At 41.9% G+C, this 18,511-nt stretch overlaps 1 protein-coding gene across 1 annotated transcript in view; it reads right to left on the bottom strand.

Annotated features, from left to right (window-relative positions):
* The window catches only part of KIT (KIT proto-oncogene, receptor tyrosine kinase), a 48,200-nt gene extending 35,344 nt beyond the window's left edge, over positions 1-12,856 (bottom strand). The window contains exons 1-4 of the mRNA XM_063135105.1: positions 12,745-12,856; positions 11,884-12,132; positions 4,482-4,760; positions 3,686-3,822 (exon numbers count right to left, since the gene is read on the bottom strand). Coding sequence (XP_062991175.1) covers positions 3,686-3,822; positions 4,482-4,760; positions 11,884-12,132; positions 12,745-12,856 — 777 coding nt within the window. The remainder of the gene's footprint in view (positions 1-3,685; positions 3,823-4,481; positions 4,761-11,883; positions 12,133-12,744) is intronic.
* Positions 12,857-18,511: the final 5,655 nt, after the last annotated feature.

Here is an 18,511-nt window from a genome sequence, read left to right as displayed (position 1 = left end):
GCGATTGGCTCATTTACTCCATAGTAAGAAATTCTACCCACCCTCTTCAGGAGATAAAAAAAAAAAAGGGGGGGGAACCATTTCGGTCAATAGAGGATTCCCCACACCTACTTTTAACCTTTCCACCCCACCCTGGTAAGTGTGCGTATGTGGAATTTCAGGACAAAACAGGTGGGTAAATTCAAACCTTCCTTTCCCAAACAGCACTTACTCTGGAGTAAATAAACCAATCACACATAGTTCAGCTTTGCATCAAGTCAAGAACATTCAGTTTGGCCCTTAGACTGGTAGCATCCCATGCCAAGAAAACATAGCCAATGTAATTTAAAAAACACGTAAAATTTGGTCTAACAGCCCCTGGTGAGGCTTAACCATGGTTAAAAATGGTGCAGCATGAATGGCTTAATCAACATACCTGTTAAGTTGTGGGGCGATGGGGGAAATCCTATTCTACGAAGGAGAAGGGCTGCAGGGAGGGAGAACCCATTTCTGAAGCTAACTCCTGATTTCCTAACCATATGTGGCAGGGAATCAGTATTACCATCCCCTCCTCATTGTTTTACTATGATTTTATTAGATTGTAAGCCTATGCGGCAGGGCCTTGCTATTTACTGTTTTACTCTGTACAGCACCAAGTACATTGATGGTGCTATATAAATAAATAATAATAATAACACTGCTAAACATACAGCCTAACAATTTCAAGACCCATTTTTATTTCTTATTACCAATTTAGCAGACTGCCACCAAATATTCTTTTGAAAGAGAAAAATACGGGTGAAAGTGTCACCCCCTCCCAAATATTTTGATAATTTTTTTTATCATACAAATGAGCAAATGTAGAACGTACAAACAAAACTAAAAGGGGGAAAAAAGAATAAAAAAGAGTTAGAAGGTGGCCCGATCGAAAACCAGTTTTTGAATGAAAAATTCATAATGATCTTGGAACAGTCCCAGAACTCCCATCTGCAGGTCCCACCTCGGACCGCGTGCTACCAAGGCCTGCTTCACCCTTGGAGTGGGTGAGTTGCAATTTGCTGACAGATAAGCACTTAACAGGCAGAACCTGTGCCAGCACCGGTGGATTAGTGGAGAGTAGCATGTAGGACTCCAGGGAGAGATTACGCAGGACATATTTTCCCAAGGCTGTGCGATTTATCTAGCCTTCCAGTGCCACACAAGTCTTTTCTATATGCACACATGACTTGCTGATTATATATCCTAATCACTGCTATTAAGAGTCGGCAATTAACAGTGGGATCGTACTCAGCAAGGTTAGAAGCACTCTTCTTCAGAGTTTTTCCTAGGCACTTAAATTACAAGATGTGCCTACAAATTTGCAAACTATCAGTGATTTAGAGCTAGTTCAATTGTTACCTCAGTGGAGTGGCCACTATTAAAAATTATTTCCACTTTGCTAGGACTCCCTGAAGTTGCAGTACTTGGACCAAAATCCTTCTGCCCTGTTTTATGCTCTCTGACCCATGTGTTGTTCATTGCCAATAAATAATATGGAATTGGGTCTGGCTAGCCAAAGCATTTCCCTTAAAAAACCGGTTAAAACAAACAAAGGAACACAGGAAACTCCCTTATATTGAGACAGACCTTATCAGGCCAGGCCCAAGGTGGATTGCTGCCTGATGCACGCTGCTGGCGCTGCCCCACCCCCACCCTGCGCACCTACCCCATGTGCCAGCTGGCTCCTGTAAGGCATTCCCGCCTCTCCCAGAAGTTTCAAGTCTTGCAAGACTTCCAGAATAAGGGGTTTGACATCTTCTGAGACTTCAGTCACCTCATCCTGGAAGTCTCGTCAGACTACCAGGAGAGGCCGGCAAGCCAGTGAGTGACCCACTGCCTCTGTTCTGTCCTGCTGCCTCTTGTTCAGATGAGCAGCCAGAACAGTAGGCAGAACAGGACAGAGGTAAATGTGCTGTCGGCTGCCCAGGCAGACAGTCTGAGTGGGTGGGAGGTGTGCGGGTAGGCAGCGGGACCAAGAGGTGGCTGCTCGCTCAGGCATCTCCCGGCTGCCTGGGCAGCTTGCTTGGGCAGCCGCTGCTTCTTGGACCTGCTGGCCATGGGCACGCAGCCGGTAGGACCAAGGGGCAATCGGTGCGGCTGGTGGGTGCGGCCTGGTGCCTGTCTAAACAAGCAGACTGGGTGGGCGGGAGCTGCCCAGGAGGCCTGTGGGAGTGGCCGCTTCTTGGTCCCGCTGGCTGCTTACAGGTTGCCAGCAGAACCAAGAAGTGGTGAGTGCACCTGCAGGTACTACTATTCCCGCTGCTCTTCCCAAATTTTGTCACCTGGTGTGCTTGCATCAGATGGCTTCAGGGAAGGGCAACCCTAGACCTTACATTACTTCATCTAGTCTAGTATTGTCAGTAGTGGCTGGTAGCAGTGACTCTCCAGAGTTTCAGGCAGGATTCTTTCATGAAGACGCAGGTGATCGAACCGGAGACCTTCTGCATGCAAAATAGGTGCTCTACCACTGAGCTATGGCCCCTCCCCACAGTTTGGTTATTTCTCAGCCCAATTACAAGCCTTTTCCAAATAACCATCATGCTCCCAAACACCACATTAGGAGCATGACGAAGTCTGAATCTGTCCTACCTATTCCCCATTATCCCTGATCTTCCATACCTCCTCAGATTAGAAGCAAGCATTATGAATGGCTGGGAGGTGTGTTCCAAGCCAATGAATTGCAAACTTTGGCAACTTGCAGCCCCAATTAGTTTGTGGGACTATATAGCAAACCTTTTGGAAAAATCCAATTAACCTTAGTATCAGAAGTCCAAGTCTTTCAGGTGGTGGAACTACTGCTTTAGGTCTTCAGGCTCTTCCTCTTGAGCATCGCAATTTCTATCCCTGCCCTCTTCTTGGAACCTCACATTTATAAATTGTCCCAGTTATTTTTTTGTTATTAATTGTCCCTGGAACTCTCAATGCATGTTTACCTTCCCCAATTTGGTGCCTTCCAGGTGTTTTACACTATAACAGTCCCAGTCAGCTTGGCCAGTGGTCAAGGATGATAGGAATTGTAGTCTAAAACATATGGAGGGCACCAGGTTGGGAAAGGGGAAGACTAACAGTTCTTTAACAGTTCTCACTTGTGACTCCAAACATAGAGACGTAGCGTCAATACTGGGTCTTAGTCAGGATAAAAAAATAATAAAAGTGTGAATGAAAGCAGGGATATAAACAAGGACAAGCATGCTTCGAAGGATCAAGACAAAGCAAAGAGAATCAAAGCAAGGAAGAACATGGATGAAGCAAGAAACACGACACAGATTCTAAAGCTGCAACAGGGTAGGTGTCTGCTTAGTAGCTCTCGGCTGGGATGATGATTTCTAGTTGAAATGAATCACAGGAAGTAGAGGGGAAGTCATGTGGGTGGAATCCAACAGCTGCTGTCAATCGGAAAGGAAGAGATGGTTGATGCTAATCCAGGTAGGTTGTTGCCAAGGGCTGTATGGAAGAAAGGCTAGAAATCCACGAAAGGCCAGGGGCTTCCATTCCAGATCTGTCAAGGCTACTGCTCTTGGTAAAGACATTTCTCAGTAATACTGATTTGTCACAGTTAATGAAGTATACAATCCCACCCCCCGCATGTGATCCTGTGGAGTGTTGTTGTTTTTAGATTGTTCTTTCAAGTACATTAGTTAAGACTGATGGGGTATAATGAACTCACCGCGCTGCCTTGAAAAATCCAATTAGCTTTCAGAGTGCTATCCAGATCCGTGATTGTGCACATAACTTCAAATTTTTCACCTTCTTTGAGAAGGTGGTTGGGTTTGGATAAGGTGATGGCTGGAAGGGATTTGTGAACTGGAAAACAATTTAGAGGTGTATTATTTTTCGTTACATGCAAACCCTCCAAGAAGTGGGGGGCAGGGTGGGAATCAACAGTTTTTAACCTCCCAAGATAATATCAGACCTCCTAGAAATATTTTAAATCTCTCCAATGTATTAGAGATTTGTGCTTTCATGCGAAATACATCTTAGTTAAAAGTATAAAAACAATAACAACCAGAATTACAGAACATGCCCAGAGAAACCTACACGGTATTTAATAAATTAATAAATAAATAAATAATCCTGGAAGACTGACGCCTGATCAAGAAACTCATTCCATGGCCATTTTTATAAGGTTACGACTTGCCATCCACTGATGGAAGCGGAGTGTACCATTAGCATGAAATAATTATCGAATTATATTACTCTTGTTAACATAAAATCTTATAAAAAATCAGCTATACTGGTTGCCTAAGCCACAGGAGGAAATTATGTAAAAATGGAAGCCGTTCTTCCCCAACATGGCACCCTCTAGATGTATTGAACTACAATTTCCATTACACCCAGCCAGCATAATCAGGGATATTCTGGCTGTGGATGATGGGAATTGTAGTCTAACAACTCTGGAGGGCGCACAGTTGGAGAAGTCTGCTTTACTAGATATTCCAAGTCCAGATGAAGATGTGTATTACCTGGCCTTACGTCAAGATAAATGTTTGGTGATTCTTTCTCCACTTCATTTTGTTGCGCTACACACCGGTAACAACCTAGAAATGATCTCTGTACATTTTTGATGGTAATTCCTTTCTTTGGATCAGGAACTAGCACCATATTCTCAGGCAGAGGTTTGGCCTGGCACCTCTTCAAAGTGAAACCTGAAATTTCTGGATCTGTCACTGGACATTGAATAAGAGCGTCGCTGCCTTCCGGCACATTTATGAGAGAATCATGAAAGAATAAGATCTCTGGATCTGTAACGGAAGAAATAGAAAAAGCATTTTTCAGAAGATTATGTATTAAAACAGGATTGTTCATCTAGGTATGTAATGGGCCACAAGTAGAACACGGCATCATGCATTGTAAAAGCTAATCTGCCTGGAATATTACATTGTATTCTACACTACAATGGCAGCATATATGCATGTTAAGCAATTCATACATACACACACACACACACACACACTTCACCCAAGTGGAGGATCAATGAAACCATGTGAGGATATCCCAAAACTCTCTGCTGGGTTTCCTGAAAGCCTTCACTGATTCTACCCTCTTACAGCAATGAAGAAAAACTGCCATATAGAGTTGATTCCAAGGAAGGCAATAATAAACATCTATTCTGTATACAAAGGAAAACTGGGAAAGGCTGCACCTGGGCAAAGATGGCAATTACTAATGTAACAGCATCTCATGAATGGAAAGCTTTGGAAGAAGAACATACTAGTGAAGTACTCAGACCATTTGTCATTGAATGCATGCTTTATTGTTTGTTGTTTTGAGGAATTTTGATGCTTTTATTACTGCTTATTTATCATGAATTTAATCATATGAATTTTATTGTTGTATGCCACCTTGGGCCAGCTACTGCCCTGTAAGGTAAAGTACCTATATGTATTTTAGATAAAAGTCAAATAAAATGCATCCATCTGTCTTTCCCTTCCATCTAGCAGATGTTGCCTTCTTGGAGGTGGCTCTTACAATGATCCACCAGCCACTGCTATGGCCACACCAAGCTTCTATCTTGAAGGTGCTTCCTTTCTTCAGCCACTGGCAGAAATGAACAAAAGAGTCAAACAGGTGCAAGGAGAGGGACTGGTGGGTGTGCGACTCAGGAGGGGGAAAAGAGAAAGAAGAGGAGGATGGTGACAAGGAAAAAGGTACTAGGAAGCAAGTGAAAAGGACAGCAAAATGTAGGAAAATGACAGGGAGACTAGAGGCAGGGAGACCTGGAGGAGGATGGCAGGGAAGGACAATGATGGAGGGAATGGCCATTGGACATGACTGATGGGACTTGTAGTCCAAAATATGTGGGGGTACCAAGTTGCAGAAGGCTGCCCTAGATTACAAACCCCATCAGCTCTGGTAGCACAGCCAATGTTCAAGGATGATGGAGTCTAAAATATATGGAGAGCGCCAGGTTGGGGAAGGCTGTTCTAGTGCATGAAACCTTAAAGATGAATTAAAGTGGTCTAATTAAAGTTACTAAACAGAGTAACCTTCCCCTCCATAAACTTCCCCCTGGGAGTTTCAAGTGATTTGGAGCGATCTTTCCAGCAGTGCATCTTCTCTGCTTGGGGAACACCCTGATTCACACTAAGAACACAACGGCCAATTTCATCCAATACTGTACTTCAAATGAACCATGGTAGGGAGGCAACATCCATCCAGTGTTGTTTGTAGCCAGGAATTAATACTCAGAGATATATTCCTTCTGAACAGGGAGCGTTGATGAATATGTTAAAGACAAGTGAGTGAATAGTATTGTTTTGGGGTTGGATTCGATTATTTATCTCCTGGTCCCTTGCGATTCCACAATTCTATGAATTGTTTGTGAAAACATAGCAGAGCTAATAGGATATGTATTGCCGAGTTTGAATTTTACCGTACTGCAGAAATTGTCTTCCTGTTTTGTTTTTAAATAGGCAATTAAGAGCTCTGTACAAAAGAATCCTACAATTTTTAATCATCATTGAAATCTGTTTTTATCTAATTGAAAAACTCTGCTAGAAGACATTATGCTGTGACTGTCACCAAAATATTATTAATTCCCCTCCAAGTTAACCGCAGACATTTTATGACTGGACAAAAAGAAAAACTAGAAGAAATTTAATGGGTCACCATCAGTGGGACACATACTTTTGAGCCTAATTAAATCCTGAACCTGGTGCTCTCCAGATGTTTCATATGACAACTCTCAGGATTCCTGATCACTGGACATGATGGCTGGGACTGATGGGAGTTTACGTCCAAAACATCTGTGGAGCACCAGGTTGGGGAAGGCTGCTCTTAACTCTTTACTGTTGTAGTTTTCTTATGAATGATGTCTCAACTAGAATTCTATAGGCTAGATGGCCATCTGTCAGGGATGCTGCAGTTGTAGATTTGTGCACTGAGAAGGACTAGATGATCTCCAAGGTTCCGTTCAGCTCTAAAATGCCATGACCTTGACGTCTGACAAGCTGACAAGCTCTCATGTTACTTACAAGTGAGTCAGCAGGTCCTATGATCATAAGTCCCTGATATAAGCCTTCTGGCTCAATTTACTCCAAAGTGTCAGATAGCTGACTGCTTTGAGGGATACCACACCCATATTTCCAAGGTTCATGAAGAATGTCCACTAAATTAGCAGATTTAATTACTGTATTTATAACCTGGGCTTTTGAATGTCAGTAGTGACTGATAGAGGTTTTTAAATCAGGAACAGACTTCTACGTAGCTCTATGCAGACTCTTGAAACCTAAGGAAATACTAAAACTGCATTTTTCTTCTCCTGGAAACCAGGAGTACACAACAGATTAAATGTGTGTTTTTACATAGTTATGGAAATGAATTAATTACTTTGTTCAACATATTATGTGTTAGCAAACTCTAATGAGAGGGGAAGAATAAGATCACATCATATCAGAATTCCCACCATAGTTCAATTTCCTTTTGCTCAGTATGAAATGTAGCCTGCACAGTAAAATTCGCACTCTAGTTCATTACCATAAATAGCTTTCCCTATCTCATTCACAAAGGGGAATTTCTTTGGAAAGTGTTGAGATCAAATGTTTAATCCTTCTGTAACAGAACAGAAATTCTTAGTTGGTAGCAAAAGCTTATTCTATCACTGTGACCCTCAAAACACGTTAACAACCCAAATATACATCCCTGCACTTGCTTTAGTTGGCACATGGAGCTTGTGTGCGCAGGAGTCTCCATTCTTATCAATGGCTTCATGACATATCCATTTCCATAAATGAGAAAGCCATCTAGTGCAGGAAGAGCTTTATGCCCACATTGGAGCTCCCATAGCTTCAATGAATCTCCGGGCCAGGAGATTTCTCTGAAATAGTCTTTGTGAAATAAAGCAAACTGAGAAATGCCTGATTCATACACTTCTCATGTGGTATAGGTGCCATCTGGACAAGTCTGGATGATGGAATCACATGGGAAAGGCAGGTCATACGAGATGTTCCCACATCAGTGCTGCTGATCCGCAGGAAGATGTAACACTATTTTAGGAACTTTTTTATTATTATTATCTATCCAGGCATGCATCAACTAGGAACATAGGAAGCGGTGCTTACTCACTCCATTTGATCATCCTGGCAACTACTTCAGAGAATCAATTTGATTCGTTACACAAAAATGAAATAATCCCACCTCACCTACAAGAGGGGTGGAGAATGCACAGCCCTCCAGCTGTTTTTGCACAGAGGCTTTCACAGAGCAGAAAGAATCAACAGATTGAAGTCCAAAATTAATTCAAAAGCAAATAGATCGCAATGGAAGAGGAACTTTTCAACTCCTTAAAAATCCAACTGAGCATACACACCCAAGCAAAAGGCAATTTCTGGACAGTGGTGGAAGTAGGCGCAGGAAAGTAGTGCCAGAAAACACTGTAGTTCCAAAAAAAATAGCAGCTGGTTCACACATGCATGCTCATCAGTTGATGATTTTCATGTGTGAATGAAGCACCACAGATCTAAGACCATTAACAGATATTCCCGATCATCTTATATCAAAAAAGTGACATTTTCCCATGGAAACATTTGAAACATTCAACTGCCAATGGCAGATTCTTGAGGAATCAAGTCATCAAGTGATTTGTGCATGTGCAAAGCAGATTATGGATATTCTGGCAAAACAAATAAATTCATATTTGGAGGTGTTTCCAAAATCGCTTTAGCACTATAACAGCCCAGAGAACAGCTGCCGACAGCATCAGAGAACTCATTAGAAGCCCATACTCCAGATCTTTAGCTCCCTTCATTTCATATTTGTCTCGAGAGGCTTGGGCCTCACATGGGCATCATTCCAATCTGCTCAGGGAGACAGCCACAGCACAATCATCAGCAATAGGAACTATCATGTCTCAAAGGGATATTTTTGGAGCCACATTGCCCAACAGAAATCCCACAGCTACTGTTTTAGAACAGAGTTGCAGGAGCTCAAGGCTTACTAGTCCTGCTTCCAACTTCAGAAACATGGTGACAGACTGGAGCTACATTTCTTCATATATCCCTGTCTGAGCCATGTCACTCAAGACAAGTTTCACAGTTGATCCTTGGCTCAAAAACCCTCTCAGTAGGGGCATCAGGTAGAGCTTATTAATTCAGCAGTTTCCAGCTGAATCTCAGGGCTTGTTCACACATGCATCTTCATTGCTTGATGGCTGCAACCTTGCTTAATTTGCGAGGTACCAGACGACTGGAGGAGTCAGCACCACTGATGTCTAGGTTGCCCCTATCTTCAAAAAGGGCAAAAAGGAGGAACCTAGGAACTACAGAACAGTCAGTCTGACATCCATCCCTGGGAAAATTCTGGAGCAGATTATAAAGAAGTCAATCTGTAAACATCTTGAAATCAATGCAGTGATCACTAGAAGCCAACATGGATTTGTCAGGAACAAATCCTGTCAGACAAATTTGATCTCATTTTTTGATTGGGTAACCTCCATTGTGGACTGTTGAAATGCTGTGGACATCATATATCTTGACTTCAGCAAAGCTTTCGACAAAGTGCCCCATGATATTCTGATTAACAAACTAGCTAAAAGTGGGCTAGATGGAACAACTATTAGGTGGATTCACAATTGGCTACAGAATCTGACTCAGAGTACTCATCAATGGAACCTTCTCAAACTGGGGAGAGGCAATGAGTGGGGTACCGCAGGGATCAGTCCTGGGCCCAGTGCTCTTCAACATTTTTATTAATGATTTGGATGAGGAAGTGCAGGGAACGCTTATCAAATTTGCAGATGACACAAAATTGGGTGGGATAGCTAATACCCTGGAAGACAGAAACAAACTTCAAAGTGATCTTGATAGGCTGGAGTGCTGGGCTGAAAACAACAAAATGAAATTTAATAGGGATAAATGCCAAGTTCTACATTTAGGGAATAGAAACCAAATGCACAGTTACAAGATGGGGGATACTTGGCTCAGCAATACTACAAACAAGAAGGATTTTGGAATTGTTGTAGATCGCAAGCTGAATATGAGCCAACAGTGCAATATGGCTGCAAGAAAGGCAAATGCTAATTTTGGGCTGCATTAATAGAAGTATAGCTTCCAAATTACATGAGGTACTGGTTCCTCTCTATTCGGCACTGGTTAGGCCTCATTGAGAGTATTGCATCCAGTTCTGGGCTCCACAATTCAAGACGGACGCAGACAAGCTGGAGCATGTTCAGAGGAGGGCAACCAGGATGATCAGGGGTCTAGAAACAAAGCCCTATGAAGAGAGACTGAAACAACTGGGCATGTTTAGCCTGGAGAAGAGAAGATTGAAGCGAGACATGATAGCACTCTTCCAATACTTAAAAGGTTGTCACACAGAGGAGGGCCAGGATCTCTTCTCGATCCTCCCAGAGTGCAGGACACGGAATAACGGGCTCAAGTTAAAGGAAGCCAGATTCCAGCTGGACATCAGGAAAAACTTCCTGACTGTTAGAGCAGTACGACAATGGAATCAGTTACCTAGGGAGGTCATGGGCTCTCCCACACTAGAGGCCTTCAAGAGGCAGCTGGACAAGCATCTGTCAGGGATGCTTTAGGATGGATTCCTGCATTGAGCAGGGGGTTGGACTCGATGGCCTTGTAGGCCCCTTCCAACTCTGCTATTCTATGATTCTATAATTACTTGCATGTGTGAGCTGGCCATCAGCAATCTTACACTACGTATGAACTCAAATGCAATGCTTTTCAGTGGAGTCAGCATCACTGATGTCTAGGTGTCAGTCAACAAGTGTAGAGAAATCAAGTGGTTGTGTGTGCCCCCCCCCCCCCGGGGAAAAGCCACAGAGCAAATCTTTCTTCAGTCACAATGGGACTTCTCATCAAAAGATAATGAGAAGAAACTGTGCCTGATGATCCTAGAAGAGACACTAGATGTAACACTGTGCTATGTTGCCACTAGATAATGAACAGTGGTGCAAAGGACTCTTATCTTGCCCCAACAGAGAATTTCCTTGCAGTACACCAATACTACAAGGAAGATATCTGATCCCAAAGTGGGAAGCAGAGCTTCACTGTCCATTCTTGATCCAGGTGGCCACGTGGCTCATCTACATCTCCCCTCCTTTGCCACAACTATGGAACTGAAAGTGATCCAGCAGCACCAAACTACTGTCCAAGCTCATATTTCTACTGTTGGCGTAGATCAAGCCATCCAGTGCCAAGCATATCATATGGTTTCCAGGGCCCATGCAAATGTAGATCATGTATGTAGGCCCCTTCCAACTCTGCTATTCTATGATTCTATGTATTGGGTAAGTCTAGTTGGAAGCTTCAAGTCTGTCACTTATTAATACAAAAATATGGAAAGCAGAACTTTAGGGGTATTTTTATTGGGAATGTGGTGTGGAGTCTTTCCATGGTCCTAATCCTGATTAGAGGTGGGGTAGTAACGTAATCTAACATTTTAAAAGAAGCATGCACTGCCAAACTATAATTTTACGTATGCTGTAGTTTGGTCCCAAGTTCCCAGCAAAGGAATTATGCCATACACAAAAATACACATGTGCATATTTCAAGAATGCTTGGGAGTGGTGCCATCTTAGATCAAGAAGATTTCACCAATCTCAAGCACTTGCTCAAGAAAGCATATACCACACTTTGGGAGATTTTCAGTGATGAAAGGGCATGCACCTAAGTATTTATGCAGAAATCACATTCACCTTACAGTGAACAGCAACTTAAAGTGCAGTCAACATCTGAAGATGTATTTTGATCTGCCATGCTGGTATCTTATGACGTGAAAAGATCACATCATAAATATCAGTCTGAGAACTATAAAATGTAAGCATGAACCAAGCCTCTATTTCCAGTTCATTTTAGAGAATGCTGTCTTGAGATAACAAAGGGAGAGAAAATAACAGCAATAGCTTACCTTTAACAAATACATAAATGGAGTTGTTCAAGCTTTCTCTGTTTTTACACATATATGTTCCTGTGTCTTGGGGTCTTGCTTTACTTAGGTGGAACTCCTTATGTTTTACATTCTTTGGCCTTGCTGATGGATCCGCATTCTGAATAACCCAGGTCACAGGGCCATCGTCATTACACAACAGTCTTAATTCTTGCCCACTCTTCAGAATCAAAAAAGAATCCGCTGGAGTAATAGAAGGTCTTGTACTACCTGCCAAAAATAAAATTTAGTGATTAATATTTGTTTATCACCTTTCCTTTTTTCATTCATTCATTCATTCAATTTTTTAAAAAACAGGACTATGCAAGTTTAACTTGTAATTTTCATTTGTTTAAAGCTAGTATTTCAGTTTTAGGAATTTCATGCTGCTAACTGAATTTTCTTGGCTGCTTCAATATTTTACTCCAGCTCCCCCTTCCTTTTGAAAGGAGGTTGATATCCAGAGCTTCATGTGGTGCAGAGTGGTAAGCGGCAGTTACTGCAGCCAAAACTCTCCCCACGGCCTGAGTTCAATCCCAGCGGAAGCTGGTTCTCAGGCAGCCGGCTCAGGTCAACTCAGCCTTCCATCCTTCTGAGGTCAGTAAAATGAGTACCCAGCTAGCTGGGGGAAAGGTAACTGCGACTGGGGAAAGCAATGGCAAACCACCCCGCTACAAAGTCCGCCAAGAAAACGTCAGCGAAAGCAGGCGTCCCTCTAGGAGTCAGCAATGACTCAAGTGCTTGCACGAGAGGTTCCTTTCCTTTCCTGATATCCAGAAACAGAATCACAAAATGGAGACCTAGAATACAGAGACCTTGAGTTGGATGCAGCTTTAGTCTTACTTAGAGGAGACCCACTCCAATCAATGGGACTAAAGATAGTCATGCTTTCAGGGTCTGCTCTACATAAGACTAAATCTGAATCCAATGCCGTATCTATAAAGACACCAACCATTCCTCAACTGACCAGCCACTGTTTTTATTGGAATTCTGTTTTAAATTGAACAATTTTAATATGCTGTTTTAATCTTTTTACTGGTTTATTCCTATGTTCAACTGCTCCAGAATCTCTTTTAGATATTGAGCATTATATAAATATTACAAATAAATAAATAAATATTGACAGATTCTAGTTCTACAATTGTCATCTTATATGACATGGGAATTGTAGTCTCTTCATCCACAGTTTGTCTTGATAGGAAAACACTACATTTCCTACAATTTTTTCCTTCACATGATGCACAATATTAAAGGTGGAAGAAATCTACCTCTCCAGCCTCCTCTTCCGGTACCCAACTAGTAGAAGAAAACTTGTAAGCGTGCTCTCTTGCCTTCAGTACATGCCATCTAGTCGCCATCACAAGACAAATTTTGTTGTTAATAATTTCTGCAGACTTTATAAAAAGTATGTAATATTTTAACTGTTCTGTATTATTAAACATGCACAGGCCTCATCTCAATATGTGCTAAAAAAACCTTTTTACATGTTTTACTGAAATTATATTATTGTTCATATGTACGCACAGGCCGTGTTTGCAGTGTGCTCTTATATTTGTAAGAGGTTTTAAGTTATATGTTGTTTCATTCCTGTTTTTTATATGTACTTTTACAACTCCTTGAAAAAGGCCTAAAAAAACCAAGAGGCCGAAACACGTTCGGCTTTTGGATTATAAAATTTTCCTACAGTATCCTGAGTCTTTTCTCCCTTTTTGTGTATAACTTGAGTTCAAGTGGGTTCAGCTATTATGTATTTGTGTTAAACCACACAAAGTGTATGTTCACTGGGGAAAGGAAGCTACCGAGCTCTACAGGGGATCTGGAAACTAGTTTACATCTAGCCATTTTATGTGTCTTGGTTGCTTTGCAGAGATTCCCGCAATCTACATATTTCTCAAAAGTTATGTCCATTTATCATCACTGCCTCAGTTGTGCGAATCACAATCTGGTTATTTCATGCTAACTTTGTTTATACCAATTGCCACTCTAAAAGAAACGGGGTGGGGGGACGACTCCAAGAACATCTCCACTTGGCTCACTTGATGCAGACAGTAAGAACACTTCAATTAATTATTTCTTTCAAAAGTTGGCTTTTCTCGCCATTAGGGCCAATGTCACCTGCTAAGCCTACAAATGAAGTTTGCATAGATTATCCTGCAGTTGCAAATGTATTTATCTCACAACTTTAACAGCTCTTAAAAGTACAATGGATTTAAGAGGATGTCAGGTAAACACTCCCCAGCTAGTAAGAAATCCAAAGAAAGTGAAACACAATAAGACAAAGAGGGAAGGGTCAGATTCTCTAGAGAATCTAATCAATCTAATCGATAGAGAGCCTTTCAAATCAACAAAGACCAAGTATAATACCTTGGATAGCATGTTGGATTGCACTGGAGAAATCAGAGTTTAAATCCTGGCTAAGCCATTGAGCTCATGGGGTCCATTAATATATTTAACCCTTGTGGATGTGGCCCTGACATCAGAGTTGCCTGGAGGAAGGAACATATGAACTGGTACAACACTAATGCTAGATCACCGGAAGGGCCTGCTGTTGCAATGTTTCCCTATTATTCTGAGGCCTGAATTACACTCTATGTTAAACACTGACCATGCAGCTGATCCTCACTATTTTGTTTACCTTAGTGTAACCACATGGAACCCTGATCCCGATCAGGACCACCACATGTGGTTTGAGCAAGTTTAAACCTTCCCACCTAGCCACTTTTCCTCCAAAATTCTCACCTAACCACTCCACCATGGGGACAATGGCACTAATAGAGTCCCCCTGCCCCCTTTTTTAGTCTATGTGATAGTGGTGGTAGGGTGAATTGCGAGGAGTGGCTGGGCAGGAAGGCTGAAACCTCCCCTAGACACGCACAGTGGTCCCAATCCAATTTGCCCCCGTACACTTACACTAAGGTAAACAAAATGGTGAGGATTAGCTACATACTATGTATTTAATGTGTAGTTCAGCCCTGAAAAGTGCTCAGCCTTTTCTGTGCACTATCACATAACTTCAGCAGCAACACTGCTCTACTTCAAGACACTCTGAATGTATGAACCAGAAATAGCTATCCTTCCACTCATCTTTCAGCCTAACCTATTGATGTTTTTTAAAAAGTGATTTCTTTGCAGATCAATAGTTATAATATCAAACCAGTGGCATCAAAGTATTTATCACTCCCTGTGATTTCTATGTTCATCTGAAACTCTTCTGTTCTTCCGATTACATTTAACAGCAGCAAATATGCATGCAAAAGTATTACAAAACCGTCGTACATTGTTTGCTCATATTTCCACGCATGCATGGCCTTGTATTTGCTGCTTGGGCCATCCATATGGAACAATAGCCTCCTTTCACTCTCTAATTCCCAAGTCATACATTCAAAGGCTACTGTTCTGCTTACAATGAATCTTCTCTTCTAAGCCAGCATATGCACCTCTAACAAGGTACTTGAATAAACAATTATGTCCCCCTAACAATCATGAATGGACATGTCACAGGACTGGGCTCAGCATTTGCAACTCATCATATGTCCAAGAATGGAAAGCCAACAAAAAGACCTGATAATCATAAAGCGACATTGACCACATATCAAAATGGCACAGACCATACTTGTGCTCATTATAACAGACCCACGCAATGTGCAGACCCACCAAGTTGAACACAACCCACCAGCTACGTACGTAATCTGTTTGTCCTGTCTTTAGTACGTACCAACAATTAGGAAGATTACCGAGGACTCAACGGGCAGCCATGCACCGTGGCTGGGCTGTGTTCAGCTTGGTGGGTCACAAGTTATGCATATGTTGCACTCAATTAGCAACACCAGCAGTCAGTGGGAAGGGTAGACAAGACTGCAGCTGGTTTTGCTGCAGTTAACCATGTTATGTTTTAATTCATATTTTGTTTTTAATCTGCATATTATTATTGTTAGCTCCCTAAGCACTTTTTTGAGGTTGAAAGGCAGGATATTAATTAATTAAAGAAAGAAAGTAGTGTGAGGGTGTACTCTCCCCTCCCTCCCCCAGAGATCCTCATGTAGATTGCTCATTCCCCGGATAGCAGTGAGGGAAAAGCACTCTGTATCAGGATTGCTCGGGTGTTTGTGAGTATGTATCTGTGTGTGCATGTGCATGCAGCCCTCAAGTCCTGAGCTATCATCACATGCAGCACTGCTAAAGAACAAACTGGTCCTCCATGACTCAAAAGAAGGAAACAGGCAATCCTCACATTATGATGAAGTCTACAAAAATACAATACACACAAGAGCACTGATTATATTATGCACCATTATAGATACAATATACAGTTTTGATAGGTACATCATATATTTGTTTGAACTTTCAAAAATCGACATAATAATTGCATTATAGATATGTAATGTGATGAAAAATAAATGATAGGACTGCACTTCTGCATGGGGCTTAAATTCTACCGAAGTCAATAGAACTTGAGTGCATATAAATGCATGCAGTCTTGCAGCCTTAACGATTAATCAAAGCACATTTAGGAATCGTCTACTTATGATACCCTAATATCAAAAAAGGAAGGGAATGGCTATGCGATTGTGTAAGAAAAGGAAACATCATCACTCACACTGGAAATTTGGAGGTGGTTGTATTGCACAATTCTGCACTCTCAGGAGCCGTATACTGCCACAAATGTAATTGATGGCATCAGTTCCTTCCCCACCCCCCAGATACGCACATCCTTAGAGAAGAATACTAATGGACCACTGGTGATATTAACTCCTGCTGTACGATTCTAGCTATGATCACTGCAATACTAAAAGTGCTAACTATTATCAGTGATATAAATGACTAAAGAGCACTGCCGCTCTTCATCTACAGTGGTGACATTTGGTTGTGTTATGATTCCCTGCAACTTGGCAGTGTCACCTTTAGCTTTGCAACAGCAATCCACCTGTGCTGCATTTTGCACATGACTAACCAAGGACAATGTTATCGGAGGTGATTATCACCTGTATTTCTCATCTGAGCCAAAGAGGAGCTTTTGAAAGATCTAGTCCCTGATATTCCTTCTTACATTCTCAGTGCCAGGGGGAAAACAACAATAAAGACCACAATACCAATTCACTGTTTACAGTGGCATATACCTTGCAAGGTCTTCCTTCTGAACAAAGCAATCTGTTGCCACAGTTTGACATTACAGGCTAGCAAGGCTTCATAAAACAGGTCAATTATCCTTCACAATTACAGTTCCTGAGCGAACTATCCTAAGGTCTGCAGATCAATAGGGGGTTCTTTAGGAACTTTTAAGCAGGGGAAAGATAAAGAGACAGGATTAAAAAGAGCTCTGTTGTTTACCAAACTGGATGTTTGCACCATCTGTGAAGTTAATGTGATAACGATAATCTCTCTCTCCCAATCTCTCTCCCCCTCTTTTAACATTAACCCCTTTCTTTAAAACTCTGAAGAGCGACCACTCAAAATGCCTAGGACTGAGGAACTGCCTGGAGGGGACCCATTTTGAAAAATAAAAATGATGACAGCATTAGTGAAAACCATTTTCCTTGGGCATGGTTGATTAGATGTGGCCAGGAGGGACTTTTCAGGCAGTTTCCAAGGCCAAGGGGTGGAAGTGGGAGGCTGACAGGAAGACACTGAGAGAAATGGGACATTTTGGCTGGGTGGTCAAAACGACATGAAACAGCTGTGTAATGGTCAAGAATAGGCAGGCATGAGAGGAGGACAGGAGGCAAAGACCTCAGCTGCAATTGTATAGGGGAATGGCTGTTGCATTGCAGCTGAGGTAATGTGAGGCGCAGGTCAAAGATAGGCATAGTCAGGGACCTGCTGAAGTCCCACACCTCAGCCCACTGACAAGAGCCCCTTGGAGTTGTTCCTCATCACTGCAGCCTGCTTTTTCACCTGCCTCACATTCTGGCCCAGGCAACAGAAGTGGAGAGAAGGTGCAACAGTAGATCCCACTGCCTCCTTGCAGGTTTGGGTCCCCAGGAGGTCCAGATTTGGCCCCAGGCCTAAGGTTCTGCACCCATTTTAAAGGTTGTTTTATGCTCCTGTAAACATCCACGTTTCCACAAACATGGTGATACCTCCCTCTTGTTTATCAGTGCCCCCATTTTGGCCTGTCAGCACTCAATATCTATATTGCCTACTCAGAACATGTCTCAAGTTTGACCATCTACAGATCTACAAAATTAATGCTGCTTTCTAAAATGTACTCATTTCTTTCAGATTAATAAACTGCTCATCAACTAATTGCTCTCACTGTTAATTTTTTTCAACCATTATAGATTCAAATACACAAAATATGAAATAATTAATTTGGAGCAAATAAAATGGAGCAAAACATACACTAATGGAAAATTCATTATGCAAATGTGTTGGGGTTTTACTTTTTTTCATTCATCATAACCTTTACCGGACATTTTGCTTAATGGCTTAGGTTTCCCAATGCAACTCAGAAGCACTTTTAAAAGTACATTACCTCTTTACTCTGATTTTAGTTTTGAGAAATATTTATTGGAAAATGCCATGAGGGTATAAAATGATGTTTTCTAGATTCCTATAAGTAATGCAAACAAGAAAGCTGGAATACACAATGCATTCTTTCCCAATGCCAGAG

The sequence above is a fragment of the Elgaria multicarinata genome, chromosome 10 (genome assembly GCF_023053635.1).
Source record: "Elgaria multicarinata webbii isolate HBS135686 ecotype San Diego chromosome 10, rElgMul1.1.pri, whole genome shotgun sequence".
Lineage (NCBI taxonomy): Eukaryota > Metazoa > Chordata > Lepidosauria > Squamata > Anguidae > Elgaria > Elgaria multicarinata.
Note: the sequence above shows the minus strand (reverse complement) of the source record. Positions and strands in the feature narration are given on the sequence as shown.